General features: G+C 40.2%; 1 protein-coding gene across 2 annotated transcripts in view; it reads left to right on the top strand.

The window, feature by feature from the left end:
• Window positions 1-1,343, top strand: part of Atp1b4 (ATPase Na+/K+ transporting family member beta 4) — a 17,373-nt gene extending 16,030 nt beyond the window's left edge. For both annotated transcript variants that reach the window (XM_085837758.1, XM_085837759.1), the window contains exons 7-8: window positions 374-469; window positions 1,182-1,343. In XM_085837758.1, coding sequence (XP_085693884.1) covers window positions 374-469; window positions 1,182-1,343 — 258 coding nt within the window. The remainder of the gene's footprint in view (window positions 1-373; window positions 470-1,181) is intronic.
• Window positions 1,344-16,022: the final 14,679 nt, after the last annotated feature.

The following is a 16,022-nucleotide window of genomic DNA, read 5'->3' on the forward strand; positions in this document are numbered from 1 at the left end:
AATGGCTATCCATCAAGTTCCTGTGTACCTGATCTGAGTTCCAATAGAAGTGAACCTCCAATAAGGACTTGGGTAATAGTTTCTAATTTATACCTGCCTCCGCTCCAAAATCCAAGACAGGGTACCATGCTGTGATTCTTTAAAGATAAGCTACAATCATAGGTTCTTTGTAGAACAGTGCCAAGTACTCAGAAAGGCGTAGTCACACCCTAGAAATTTTCCTCTGAGGACAAGTGAGAGTTGAGCTCTGCCCAGTTCTAATTTTAGGCTTGGGACAATTGGTTGAGAGTCACACAGTGATTTTACCTGAGCACGAGTTCCTTTAGGCTAGACTATAACCCAATATCTCATATACATCTGCTTTTGCTTACAGAAAGGTGATGAAAATGACATTCGATCCATCAATTACTACCCGGAGTCTGCTTCTTTTGACCTCCGCTACTACCCTTACTATGGCAAACTGACTCATGTAAGCTGTATCCTTCTTTCTCCTTTGTCACCAAGGGCTCAAAGAGAAAGAAAAGGCTGCCTGGGATTAAGAAAATGGTGGTAGTAACAGATGAGTAGCTGTAAACTATAATGGGGTTGAGGTCAGAGCCAGCTCCCTCCACATATTTCTAACAGCCTCAAATCTTTCCAAATCTGAAAGGCAGTCATCTCTAGTCCTATTTAAGCACTTCAGTCTTCAGATGAGAAAACTGGAGTTCAGGACAGGGAAGGGACTTACCTAAAGTCACATGGTTAATTAGTGGCAAAGCCAGGAAGACACAGATTATTAACCGTGTATTTAATGTCCAAGTAATAGCACTTTGCTGTTTCTCCCATTATACACCATGAGCCGGCACAAGCTTCATGTCCAGTATGGCATCTTGATGTATACTAGTTCTGGCTTTGATTTCTGGTCTGCTATCCATAAAAATCAAATCATTCTGAGTCAGAATTGGTTTCCCCCAGAGGATAGTCAGATATCTTGACACAAACTTATAAGCAAGTCATACAATTTCTCCAAAGTAGGGAAAGCATATTGTTTACTGTGGACATTTGGGACTTGGCATCATGAAATCTGCACAGTTTCTTCTGCTGATGCGATCCTAACCTGCCTTGAGTATCTGATCATCACCCCTGTCCCATCCTCGCTGCCCACTTGACCCATTTAGAATTCATTGTTCTTGTACCTACAGGTTAACTACACCTCCCCGCTGGTGGCTATGCATTTTACAGATGTGGTGAAGAACCAAGCAGTGCCTGTACAGTGCCAGCTGAAGGGCAAAGGCATTGTAAATGATGTCATCAATGATCGTTTTGTTGGGAGGATAATCTTTACCCTGAACATAGAAACCTAGGAACTCCAGGGAGCCACTCCCACCAGCCACTCCACCATAATCTGATTCTGATTATGTTCTATTTTGTGTCACCCCTGGTAGCCCCTCAATTCCTTTTTTTCAGTTAAGACACAGCCAGATGGACGCCTAAGATCATCTTTCCTTGCCTTTGACGTGTGTATGAAGTGATATTGTGGGACCTGCTTGGTTTTTTTAAGGTCATCATCTCTCCTGATGACAAATATGACTATATTAATTTCTGCTCCTTCATTTCAAATTCAGACCTATTCTTGCTGCTAGAAGTCTCACTATATACAAAAACAGTATCTGGTAACATTCACCATGGTCAGGAGTGTGTTCTATCACGTTTTCTAAAAATATGTTGGCTTTAGAGGTGATATTATTCCCAGAATCTAACCAACCCATAGACATCTTTAAAACTGCCTGTCAAGGTCTTTTCTCAGAAACCAACATCAGACCAACCCAGACTACTACTCTCTCTACAGAACTTTATATCTGAGGTGGGGGGTTGAAAATTTGGCTGTCTCCCATAGGTGACTCAATACTGATTTAAAGACTCCATTATTTTCAGCCAGGACAGCGGGACAGCAGGATGGCAAGCAATGCTGACACGTTATTGATCTGGGATAGAGATGAAGACCTTCTGTGAGACTTTTTGTGGGGAGAGTTAGACCCTAGTATAAGTGAGAAGAACTGTTAGCATAGGGTGTGCTTGGTTGTTGAGTGCTCTGTAGTTTAATCATCCAAAGGCAAACAGGTTTTTCTCCACTCCAGGCAAAAGAGAAAACATGAAAAAAAAATCTTCTTTGGTCAAATCTTCTTGGCCCATATGCTTGATAGTTGTGTGGTTTTCTTTGAGATAAGCAGTGATGAGTGCCTTGAACCCCACCCCCTACCCACAGCTACAACCTTGGGGATTGAAATTAGCATTCTCCAGCTAAAACATGGCAAGGCAGAAAGCTTCTGTCAGGCCTCCCTGAAGCCAATGCTCATTAGCCAGTTTTGCATCTACTTTTAAAAAAATCACATGAGGCAGATGTTTATTCAGGTTGTGGATCAGCCAAGTGACTTTGTTTTTACCTTTGGCCATGTGACCATTCCAATCTCTTCTTAACACCTCCACCAGGGGGAGGGCTGGGACAAAAAGAGGAGGCAAGCATTACAGACCAGCATCGTGTCTCAGGGTCCAAAGCAAACTTAAATTCCACTTACAAGGCTGCAGAGTCTGATCTACTCTACAATGTTTAGTTTCTCCCAAATTAGGGAACTAGAAGACTAATGGGGAAAGACAAGTGAAACTTGGCTATAATATAGGGTGACAAGAGACCTAAAAATAGTATATGGAAATGTTATGGGAAACATGAGGCACAATGACTCTCTCCAGCTGTGACAGTAACAGAGGAAATTACACATTCGAAGCCATAAGCATGAAGACATCTTGTGCTTTGGTGATTCTGAACAGTTCACATGAGAGCTCCGAGGAAGGATGAGGAGACCGAATTGCACAAGTATTTAGAGACGTTGAGAGAAAGGGAGTCTTTATAGTGTTTTAATCAGGAAATCCCTGTAAGCACATTTGCATTTGATCAAGAGCACTGGGGCAGTCATAACATCAGGAGTGAGTCCATGACAGAAAGGACAAAACCAAGACAGGAATTGGGGGAGAGGAAGAAGAGTGGACAAATGAGCCCAGGATTTTGAGCTTGGCAAAAATCAGTGAGATACTGATATTGATAATCGAGGAATAAAAGAGAAAGAGATTGGAAAGGAAGTTGTCGAGGTCACTTTGGAACAGTTTTATCTTGTGATTTCCTCTGGTCAGACACTGATGTAGAGATATGAACACATGTAGAGTAGAAGAGAAGGAAAGCAGAAGACAAAAGCAACATTTGATGACGTGAACTCATTTAGGAAATATTTAATCTTGGGAACTTGAACCAGTTATGTAAACACACTGATCTAGCTCCTAACGTGGTGCTTTTCTCTGGGTCTTGTTGCAGAATGGGCTGCTATTACTCTTGGGAATCTCCCTGACAGAGCCCTTCTAAATATTCTCCATACTAGTGAGGGGCAGACAGCATTTAACAAGCAACCGAAGATGAGCGGGACGGCAGGGCTACATAAGACACCAACACAAAAATCCTGACTCCTCCGGAGTTACTTTCTGACAAAGTTCAAGTTTCCTAGCCTTTGAACAGAAAACTAATAAAATGAAAACGAGAACAGCTTGAGACCATTTAAAAATGGCCTTAATCAAAACCTTAAGATTTAATAGCAAAAGAGTATACAGCATGTGATCTGGAAAGGATCTTTAAGGGAAACAACCTGCATTGCATCTGACTCCAGGTCCCGTGCTCTCTCAACTCAGAGCTGCTGCTTACCAGGAAGTACCATCTTTTTAAAAGTCAACAGACCATATCCCAAACATTCTGAAACATGTCAAACTTGAGCTAAAATAGTTAACAGTTCACAGGAATTCAACTACTGGTGCTATATTTTATACATAATTCATGGTCCTGTTGAATATGTTTAACTATTAGATAAGAAATTAGGAATGATTTTGTCATATGTGTTTCTCATTCGGTGGCAGATATAATGTCCACAGTTTCAAAGAAGTATTCAAAAGTACTACGACAGTTTGGGCTGTCAGCTGGAACATGAAAAATAGCTTTCTTATTCAAAACTGGATATTATACAGAACTGGATTAATGAGTATGTTTGTTCATGTGCAATTCTAACTGTTCAATAAATTTCTAGTTGATTAATTTAAATGGGCTCCCATATTGTGCTGTACCAGGATTTGATTTCTATACCATCTGTTGCAATGCATTTGGCTTTACTTGTCAATGAGAAATACTACTTCCACATGGCTTCATGGTTTTGTTCTTGCTATACTTTATGTATGCGTTTTCACTTTTGACTCCTTTGAAATCATTATTTTAAAGAAATCATCCTTAGGCATCCATTTACTTGGAGTCTTCGATGTAGAAAATATTTATACTGTCTTGGGGAGTTGGTGCCAACAATAAACGAAATAAAAAGCAATGTATGATTCCTCTTTCTGAATCTTATCACTAACTCCACACACTCTCCACACACCCTACACCCCCCCACACACACACACACACACAGGGATATTGGGCAGCAAGCCACATGGAAGGAAAGCTTGAAAACTGACAAGCTATTAGCTGAAGACTGGTTTTCCTCTCTATAACAGCAGTTCTCAACCTTCTTAATGCTGCGACCTTTTAATACAACTCCTTATATTGTGGTGCCCAACCCCCCAACCATAAGATTAGTTTACTGGTACTTCATAACTGTGATTTTGCGTCTGTTTTCCAATGGTCTTATGAGACCCCTATGAAAGGGGTTGCAACCCACAGGTTGAGAACTGCTGATCGATAGAGACATGAAGATAAAAACTGATTTATCTAAGAATATTTTTCTTTCCAGTATTCAGTTTTCAATTTCTCAAAAAAGCTGCTTTGTCATAGCCAATTTGCTTTGCCCCTTTATTTTACCCTCTTTTTCTAAACACATGGCCCCCATCATGACCAGCATCTTCCTTTATCAAGGTTGAATCCTGCCATAAATTGTTCTGTTTATTTATATAGGACATGTACATGCTAAGTGATGCTTTGAGGTAGGGGGGTGGAACATAGATCTAAATAGAAACCCTGCAAACACTCAATGGAAGCCCAGCTAAGTGGCTTCCAGGCATATCTGACCACCCAAACTGACTCCCAACTCGAATCTTTCATGGACATAGCAGCTGAAGACAAATATCCCCAGCTCTTTATTCAACTTAGAGGCTTCGCTGCAACAGGGATATTTTATTTCTTTGGAAGTTTCCCTAGCTGACAATCTACTAGACTTACATGGTTTGGTTTGGGATATATTAAGAAAAGGGATAAATACATTTTTCTGTTCTTGGCTCTTCATTAGAGTCCATTCTTTTACTGAGTTTCCCTTAAAATATCTGTATATATTAAAGGAATTTAAATCATACAAAAATGTGATTTACACTGTGCATTTCTCCATGCAGAAATGTTTAAATTCATGTTGTTAAAGGGTGTGTGGGGTGGAAGAGGGAAGGAGGGAGGAGAGAGGGAGAAGAAGAGGGGAGGGAGAGGTAGAATGAAGAGAGGGGAAATGGTGATGTGTGTTGGGGGCAGTGAAGGTAGACAAGATTGATGACTGCAAAATCAAGAAAAAGAACTTCTTTAGCAGAAGCCAAAAATATTTGATAGGGAGATCCAAAAGATTTAAGAACAGCCTAGCAGATTTCTCTTCAGAACGTACTGCCTTATAGGTTCCTTAATGAGCAAAACATTAATCAGAGTCCCAGCAAGAAATAAATAGCAATGGGTAACTTGATAATAATCAGAAGAAGGCTTAGTTACAAAACTATCATTTAAAGAAAGCATACGGGGCCTAGCAAACAAAGAAGTGGATGCTCACAGTCAGCTATTGGATTGATCACAGGGCCCCCAATGGAGGAGCTAGAGAAAGTACCCAAGGAGCTAAAGGGGTCTGCAACCCTATAGGTGGAACAACATTATGAACTAACCAGTACCCCCAGAGCTCCTGTCTCTAGCTGCATATGAATCAGAAGATGGCCTAGTCGGCCATCACTGGAAAGAGAGGCCCATTGGACACGCAAACTTTATATGCCCCAGTACAGGGGAATGCCAGGGCCAAAATGTGGGAGTGGGTGGGTGGAGGAGTAGGGGGTGGGCGTGTGGGTGACTTTTGGGATAGCATTGGAAATGTAAATGAAATAAATACCTAATAAAAAATTTTTAAAAAATAAAGAAAGCATAGATGAAGGGAAATGCAAATAACACAGTAACCCAGCCTAGCAGTGGCTGAACACTTGCCACTCCTAGAGAGTGTGGTTCAGGGGCAGGTGTAGGGTATGTAGAGTTGTCCGTCTGGAGAAGAGTGGTGGCCTCATTGAAAGATTAAGAGAGCCTAGGTGATGGGTGATCATTTAGAGAGGGGAAAAAGAATACACACTCAATCTTCTTCACTCTGCCTCCTGCTAGTAATTCTCCTCAGTCAGATCAAGGGAACAAAAATAGCAGCAATTGATGTGATTCATGCAGGTCAGCCTTCCGGGGAAGAATCCAGCATGCAGAATGCTAAAATGTGTATCTGGGAGATGAAAAGAGCAGGTACCTAGCATAGCTGCCAGGTGGAAGTTCTGTGGGAAGATTCTTTGAAGCCTGCAGAATATAAGCAGTCACTGAACCAACTGCAGCCATGGGGCAATTTTGCCTTTATACCCAAATCTATTCAGGGCCAGTACAGTCAAAAGCATCAACTCTACCATTATAGAAAGCTTTTCTCTGTTCTTCAGTATTCATTCTCTTTTTAAATGCCCTGCCTTCTCTAATCCATTGTCCTTTGGTGTGTCATTTTGAATTATTTTGCTTGCTCAGGACAAAACAAACCAATGAACAACAACAGCACCAACATCCAATTTTACTGAAGGAAAAAAGGGGATTGCAAAACCCGGGTATGATTTGTTTTCTGGCATAAGTCATGTCCAGAAACTCAAATATGTCATTAGGGCCTCTCGTGTTTCTTTCTCTATGTCTCCCTTCTGCTCTCTATTGTGCCAGCCTCATAATCAGGTTCCACAATTAAGACAGGCAGCCAGCATTACTAGACTGTACTAATGGTACCCTGAAAAGCAAAAAGGCCTCTCCTGAAAGTTCAAGTGAAAAATAAACATTTGAGTCCCCTCAAACTTTCTATAAAACAGAAAGGGAATGAACAGTAACAAATTCAGTCTAAGAGCCAACATCACTCTGACACCGCAACCACATAAAGATATAACAAAGAAGGTATAACTATCCCGTCCCGCGGGATTCAGTTATTCGTGGGTGCGAGGGGGACCGCGAACCTGGAAGGAAATGGGAGAAAAAGAAAGAGAGGCGGAGACCAAGTAGAATTGTACCTATCAAGGTCTCGTTTATTAAGCTGAGGTGCCTTCTTTTTAAAGCATACATCGCGGAGAATATGGGAGGGGTCGAGGGGGAATTATACAAAGAACAAAGAAGTGGGCATCTGCTGACATGGGGGCTGAGGTCAGGCGCCAAACTTGCGGGCACTCTGCATCTTATCTCTGGAACATAGATCCTCCTTGACAGCCTTGGGTGTCAGGCTGGGCTCAGGCGTAACTCATGTCCTTGGATGTCATGGGAACTCAGGAAGAGATAAGGAAGAGGGGACCATTATTCAACTTTACAGCCTTAGGTGTTAGGAAGGGAATAAGGAGGAAGGGGGGTGGCAACCAGCTCTTAGCACAAGGCCATTTGAGAAGGGATCACTTTCTCACGGGATGGTCTCTGACATATAACTAAACGAATTTTCCTAATGAACACAGATAGTGAATTTCTCAGTGAAATCCTTCCAAATTTAATTCAAGAACATATTAAGAAAATCACATCCAATGCCCAAAGTGGTTTCAATCCAGAGATGCAAAAATTCGTTCCCAATATGTTAATCAATAAGTACAACTCAAAACATAAGAAGACTTAATGAGAGAAGCCACTTGATCATCTAAATCAGTGCTTCTCAACATGTGTGTCACAACCCCATTGAAGGCCTAATGACTCTTTCACAGAGGATGCATATCAGGTATCCTGCATATTAGATATTTACAGTAGCAAAATTACAGCTCCGAAGTAGCAACAAAATAGTTTTATGGGTGGGAGTCAGTATAACATGAGGAACTGTTTTAAAGGGTCACAGCACTAGGAAGAGTGAGAATCACTGATCGGAATCCAAGCAAAAAAGACCTTCAACAAAGTTCAAAATATTTCTGTGATTAAAGCCCTGAATAACTAGAGATAGAAAGAGCATGCCTTTGGGCTGGAGAGGTGTGTCAGTGGTTAAGAGCACTGGCTGCTTTTCCAGAGGTCCTAAGTTCAAGTCCCAGAACCCATGTGGTAGCCCACAACCATCTATAACTCTAGTCTCATGAAATTTGAAGCCCTCCTCTGATGTGCAGATAATGAAAAACCGTCCCCCACACAAAGGGAATAGATTAATAGCTGGGTGTGATGGCACATGTCTTAAAACTCAGAACTTGAGAGGCAGAGGCAAGCTGATCTTTGTGAATTTGAGGCCAGCCCAGTCTACAAATGAGTTCTAGGTCAGGGAGAGCTACACAGTGAGGCCCTGTCTCAACGAGAGAAAGAGATAGAGAGAGAGAGAGAGAGAGAGAGAGAGAGAGAGAGAGAGAGAGAGAGAGAGAGAGAGAGAGAGAGAGAGAGAGAATAACAAATGCCATGCATGACAAATCTAAAATGGGGGAAACTGGGAGCTCTCACTCTAACATCTGGAACAGAACAAGGGTTTCCATCATATCTACTTGTTCAATTCAGTGCCCAGAGTCTTAGCTACAGCAGTTAAGACAGGAGAAAGAAGTAAAAACTATATAATTAGGAAAGAAAGAAGTCAAATTATGCCTATTTGCAGAAAACAATATCTTATAATTAAAAAGATCCTTAAGCCTTCACCAGAAAATTCTTGGAACTGACAAATATTTTTTTTTTTTTGGCAAAGTAACAAGATACCAAATCAGCATCCAGCATACAATAACAAAAGGGAAGAAGCAGTGGGAGCGGGGAATGAAGGAGAGTAAAGTGCGGTGATGCATGAAGATGCCATGATTAAATATCTAATTTAAAAAACCTATTCGTTTTTATTCTAGCCATCAAAATAATTAAACAAATTGAATAAAATAATTTTTAAAATCTTCTGAGTTCCCCATTGCCTTGGCTTGGTACCAATCCTTGAGCCTACCCCTGTAGATACCATGAGAACTTTTTCTGACTGCCATGCTTGATATTGATATTGATATCAATGCCACTCAAACAACCTAAATTAGTCTGGGGAAAGTGATCTCTCCAAGGAAACCTGAAATAATATCAACAGACGGGGGTGGGGGGTGGGGGGTGGGTGTACTCCTTTTCATCAGGGACCTGTCAACCCCCACACCACCTTATGTTTGTTTGCACCTGAACTTTCAGACTAAAGTGTTTTTTAAATGTTTACAACAAACAATCCATTCACCCTAATCTAGCATTGTTTCAATTCTTTTGGATGAGGAAAAAAAGAGTAGGGGAAGAAGGAAAGAGAGGAGGGAGGGAGGGAGGGGAAGGGAAGAAGGGTAGGAGAGAAGAATGAGGAGGATGAAGATGATGAGGAAAGACCTTGATATGTTCTGTTTGTCATTACCAAAGAAAATATATAAATTTTCATTAACCTTTTGGTTCATAGAAAAGAGATACGCCTTCATAAGAGTTCACTTGAATTGAAAAGCTGCTTTGACTCTGACCAAAAATAAACATGAGGTCAGGAAGTGGAGCTTGGTGGTACAGCATTTGCTTAACTTAATCCCTAACACCATAAAGAATAAGAGGAGGAGGACGTGAAGAATGTGCCACATATTCATAAGTGAGGAACAAGACAAGGATGACACCTATTCCCCCTTCAGTCTTCTAGGTAATGACAATCTTAAGGAATACACTAAAAGATTATGGAGCAAATGGGCAATGTCATCAAGACTGAATGATTAAACATTAATTTAACAAAAATATCAGTTGTCCTTCTATACAATAGCAACAAATAATTACTTTAATTAATGGCATAGAGGCTGGTGAGATGGCTTAGTGGTTCAAAGCACTTGTTCTTGCAAAGGATGCAGGATCAATTGAGAGCACCCACAGGGAAGCTCACCACTGTTCATAATTCCATTTCCATGAATCCAACATCGTCTTCTGAACTCCATGAGTACTAGGCACACATGTGGCAGAAAGAAATTCATGAGAACAAAACACACACAGATATAAAATACAAATAAATATTAAAATATAAAATAAATAAAATGTAAAATTAATGAAACAAGTCAATGGGTTTATTTCTAAACCTTTCATTCTGTTTCACAGGTCTATGTTTATGCTCTTATGCTGATGTGATACTGACTTAAGTACTGTAACTTTGCAATACAGTTTAAAATCAAGAGTTCAAGTGATGTCTCTTGGGGAATTAAATATGGGAATAATGGAATGGACTCGTACTTGCCTAGGCTAGTCTTAGTTACTGATACCTCTGAATTTCCGAACAAACAGCAAGGGACTCAACTGATCACATGGTGGATTAAAAAAATGGGTCCCATAGGTCCATAGGGAGTGGCCCTATTGGGAGGTGTAGCTTGGCTGGAGTAAGTGTGACCTTGTTGGAAGAAGTGTGTCATTGGAGGCAGGATTTGAGGTCTCAGATACTCAAGCCATGCTCAGTGTCACTCTCTCTTTCTGCTGCCTGCCAATCCAGATGTAGAACGCTCAGCTACCTGTGTAGCACCATGTCTGCCTGTGTGCTGCCATGCTTCCTGCCATGACAATAATGGGCTAAATCTCTGAACTTGTAGACAAGCCCCAATTAAATGTTTTCTTTTATAAGATTTGCCATGATCATGATGTTTATTCACAGCAATAGAATCCTAAGACAGTAGCAAGCTGTCTACCATGTTCCACTTATACTCCAGCTGTATCAGAAGTTTGTTTTTACAGAAAAGGGCATTTATCCAAGCTGTAGTTTTGCTTTTCTTAACCACAGGCCAGTACACTGTTATTTGAATTCTTAACAGAATATATGATCATTTGGTATGTAATATCACTGAAAGTTGAATTAGCCCAAAGAATTTCTCATATAGCAAAGAAGATACAAGAATTAGCCTATGATGATGGGCTCTACAGATTCCATACCACATACTATGAAAGTTGGTGCTGTGTGTCTGTGCATAAATATGTGTATGTGGTGTGTGTGTGTGTGCGCACAGCGCACAGTGTAGCTGAATTGTCTTTTGAAGGACAGATAAAGCACCAACCACTGTCAATAATCTGTGAGTATAGAATCTCATTTTTCAGAATATAGTACATTCATTGAGACAAAAATTTATATAATCTATGCCCTCAGAAAGAATACATGAGTTTCAAAACAAAGGGGCGTTAAGTATGAAGAGCTGCACTTACCATTACTATTGTTAACACATCAAGAGGCTTTGTGTTTGGCAGACATTCTAGAGTTAATGTCCTGGCCCTGAAATGACTCACTCCAGCATAAGATTATCTCCATCTTGCAGCTATTGATACTTGGGCTGGAATATTTATGGTTGTAGCACTGCCCTGTGCACTAAAGGATACTTAGTAGCGTCCTGGTCTTCTATCTGCTAGGTTCCATTATACAACCCTCCTAATTGTGATGGACAAAAATGTCTCCAGATGTAAGGGCTGTGGATCAGTGGTAGAATACTTGCCTAACTTGCAAGAATCCTTAGGTTCAAACCCCCATATTGCCCAAAACCTATTGCCAAATGTTCCCTGGGGAGCAATGGCCCAATATCATCATTCTAACCAGTGGAACTACCACTACATATTCTCATATCCTTGCATCCAGGAAGTTAAGACAAGAAATATCTCCATCGTAACTTGTTCTGTTGAGCCTGATTGTCAGGAGGTGGTATAAGTGATGCTGTGACACAATGGAACAGGGGGGAGTTTTGAGATCAAGCAGTCTCTGGGCAGAAGGAGCTGCTAGACTGGCTGGCCACTCTGTCAGAGATTTGGCCAGTAAGGTAACAACAGGGGGAAATGGGTAAACAGTTTACTACTTACATAGATGGCATAAGCAAATACATAATGTCAGTTCCCCACACAATCCCATAAGACGATACCAAAACATAGGGGTCAGAGGATAGATGACAAAACTCATAGATTACTTGTTATGGAAGAGCCAATTCTAGAATGAAAATAAATGGTGTTAATCCTGTGTCTGTGTACTAAGAAGACCAAGATATGCAGTCCTGTGTCTCCCTGTAATGAGCTGTATAGATAAGAACCTGAGACATGACACCCTCCCACAATAAACAGAAGCTCATGAGAAATAGCCTGGGATAGCAATTCAAAATTTGGTGGGGCGTGGGGGCAGGATCTTGCAATGTTGCCCAGACTTGCTTCTGCCTTCCAAGAGTTGACATTACAATTGTGTACAACCACACCTATCTTTTTTATTGTTTGTTAGAGCCTTTGTTATATGTCCCAGGCTAGCCTTGAACTATGTAGCTCAAGTCACCCTGTCAATTCTGTCTATAAATGAATAGGTCTAGTGATCTCTTATTATGTAGGACATGATAATAGAGAATCAGGCATCTCAAGGAGAAAGACCGAGATCAAACCAGCAAGTAAATGGGCCACTGAATCAGCCAATGGAGTAACTGAGGGTAAGGAGAATTTATAATGGATTTTAGAGAAAATAAAACTGTATTATTCAAGGTTCTCTAATAGAACAGAACTGACAGCATATATATATATATATATATATATATATATATATAATTAGAGTGACTTACAGGATATGATCTAGGAAGTCCAACAATTACTATCTCCTGATGGAAAAGCCAAGAGTCAGTAACTGTGCATTCCATGAAACTAGATGCCTCAGTATTCTCAATCTGGTGCCAGAGAACTGGGGAATTCCTAGAGATTTTGCACTGGAACCTGGAAGGCTGAACCACCAGGGAAGGAATGCCTTGACAACAGTATGGATGAACTTCCTAGGGAGAGTGAGAGAAGTCAGGCAAAAATGTAAAATCTTCCTTCAGCCAGGTCCTTTTATGTAGACTGCATTAAAAATGTGACCCAGATTGAGGGTGGGGTTTCCACCTCAAATGTACTGGATTTGGGGTGTGTCTTCTCACTTGAAGTGATCCAATCAATTTCGCCTCACAGGCATGCCCAAGTCCCTAGATTTTAGTTGATTCTAGAGGCAGTCCAGTTAACAACCATGATTAGCCAACACAAGAGTTATTTTTTTCCGTTTTGGCTTGTAGCTTTGGAAACAGCTCACAACCTCATACATGGTAGGCCAGAGTTCTAACATGGGGCTTCATCTCCAGCCCTTGATAATTAGTTTCAATTTAATGTTCTTTCTTTTTCTAAGTTTTTCCTCATAAAGAAAACCTCTCGGGAGTCCTGTAAAGCTTCTCCCAGATATTCAAAACAAAATGTACCCTAGAAGACAGAAAATATGTGCTTTTCTAATTTTATTTTCTAATTATGTGTGTTTGTGTGTGTGTGTGAGAGAGAGAGAGAGACAGAGACAGAGACAGAGGCAGAGACACAGAGAGACAGAGACAGAGAGACAGAGAGAAATTAAACTCCCAGTTGTGAGGCTTGGTGGATAAGTCCTCTTACTGGCCTACAAACTCATTTTAAATCATTCCACTTTATTTTTTTATGGATTTTTTAAGCCAAAGTATCTTTTTTTATATAAAACACTTGTGGTGGTTTGCATAGGTACAGCCCCCATGGACTCATGTGTTTGAATACTTGGCCCATAAGGAGTGGCACTATTAATAGGTGTGGCCTTGTTGGAGGAAGTGTGTCACTGTGCAGATGGGCTTTGTGGTCTCTTCTATGTTCAGACCAATGTGAAAGAAATCTTCCTCCTGGCTTCCTGCAGAAGACAGTCTCATCCTGGCAGCCTTCAGATCAGGGTGTAGAACTCTCAGCTCCTTCTCCAGAACCATGTCTGCCTGGATGCTGCCATGCTTCCTGCCATAATGCAATAGCAGACTGAACCTCTGAGACTGTAAACCAGCGCAATGAAATGCTGTCCTTTATAAGAGTTGCCTTGGTCATGGTGTCTCTTCATAGCAATGGAAGCCCTAACTAAGACACCAGTTCTTTAGAGGTAAATAGTACATATCTTTAACTTATTACTGTATGTTACATCCTATACTATAATATATCATTTAATAATTGGTATGTGAAGTGCTATGTTTGGTATATCGTTTGAGTGTGTTTCACAAAAGTTTATGGGAAGACAGCTTCCAGTAGAGGCTGGTATAAAGGAAGTTTGTCTGTATCTTGCTTCCTGTTTCACCACGTGACCTCCCACATGAATTCTCACTATTGTAATATTTTCCTGGAGACCTTCACCAGAACCACACAGATGCTGGCACTTTGCTCTTGAATCTCCAGAACTGCCAGATAAAAAAAAAAAAAAAAAAAAAAACTCCTTTATAAAGTAACCAGCCTTGGGTACTTTGCTATAGGAACGAAACACAAAACAACAACAAAGGAAGTTTCAAACACACACTTTCATTTTTGTGCAATTATTTTCATATATTTTTCTACTCTGTGTTATAAAGACACACTACACTATGCTGTTTACTTTAGCAAACTATGGTTTTGTTTGTGCATTATAACTTTTGTGCAAACATATTATTTTAGAATAGGAATACATAGAATTTAACTTCCAAGCAGTAGTGGCACACACTTTTAATCCCAGAATATGGGAGGCAGAGTCAGGTGGATCTCTGTGAGTTCCCAGCCAGCCTGGTGAACAGAGTGAGTTCCAGGACAGCCAGGGCTACACAGAGAACCCTTGTTTCAAAAAACAAAACAAAATTTTAAAAAATTATTTAAATATTTCTAAGTTGTATATTAAGCTTATTGCCACTCTGTTTTACAAACGAGCATTCTTATGGAAAAATGAATTTACATACTTCTGGCTGTTCGGGTTATATTTTCATTATAATAAAAAAAAACTCACATAAGTAATATATGTTGGCAAACATCTGGAATATCAGCACATGTGTTTGAGGCTAACCTGGGCTATGTAGTGAGGTCCAGACTAGCTAGCCTGAGCTACTGAATAAGATTTTATTTAAAAAAAAACTTTTCAAACACACAAAACTTGACACCTTAACCATTTTAAATACATGTTTCAGTGGCATATACTGTGTTTAATATTGTGAAATAGAGCTCTGGAGCTTTTAAAATATGTTTTTAATTAAACAATAATTATATAATTTACCCCTTCACTTTCCTTCCTCCAGCCCCTCCCATATCATCTTCCTCCAGTGACCTCCTTCAGCCTTTCTCAAGTTGATGATGGTTTTTCTTTCATTTAAATCTTGCTAATTTGAAATCCTATATGCATTCACAACTTCCCCTCCTCCCAGCCTCTGGTATCAACCATCCTATTTTCAATCTTTGTGCATTTGACTACTTGGATATCCTAGATAAGTGGAATCATATACCATTTACTTTTTGTGACTAGCTTATTTCATTTATCTTCATATCGTTAGGATTTACCCATGTTAGAGCATATGTCAGTATTTCTGTGTGTATCCATGTGTGCATACATGTTCTTATGTGTACAGGTACATGTGTGTATGCCCATGAGACTAGAGGTTGACACTGGGTATCTTCCTCAATTGTACTTTTTGAATGTGAACTTATATATGTATGTGTGTATATATGTATGTATATGGTAAGCTCTGTGTGTGTGTGTATGTGTGCTTGCACATATGTACAGATGTCAGAAGTCTTTCCTGGTTACTATTTGCCTCATTCATTTAGGCAAGGTGACTCAGTTGAACCCAGAGCTCAATGGTAATGTCTGTTTTAGTTAACTGGCTTGCTTCCATTTCTATCTTCCAAGCACTGGAATTACATGTAGGCAACCATGCCCACCAACCATATGTAGGTACTGGAGATCCAAATTGAAGACCTCATACTTGGTGATATACAAGCTATTTATCCACTAAACCATCTCCATAGACCTGCCTTAAATTTTAATGCAGGGTCTCTTACT

Source organism: Mus caroli, unplaced genomic scaffold, assembly GCF_978045245.1.
Source record: "Mus caroli unplaced genomic scaffold, Mus_caroli_1 scaffold_5, whole genome shotgun sequence".
Classification (NCBI taxonomy): domain Eukaryota; kingdom Metazoa; phylum Chordata; class Mammalia; order Rodentia; family Muridae; genus Mus; species Mus caroli.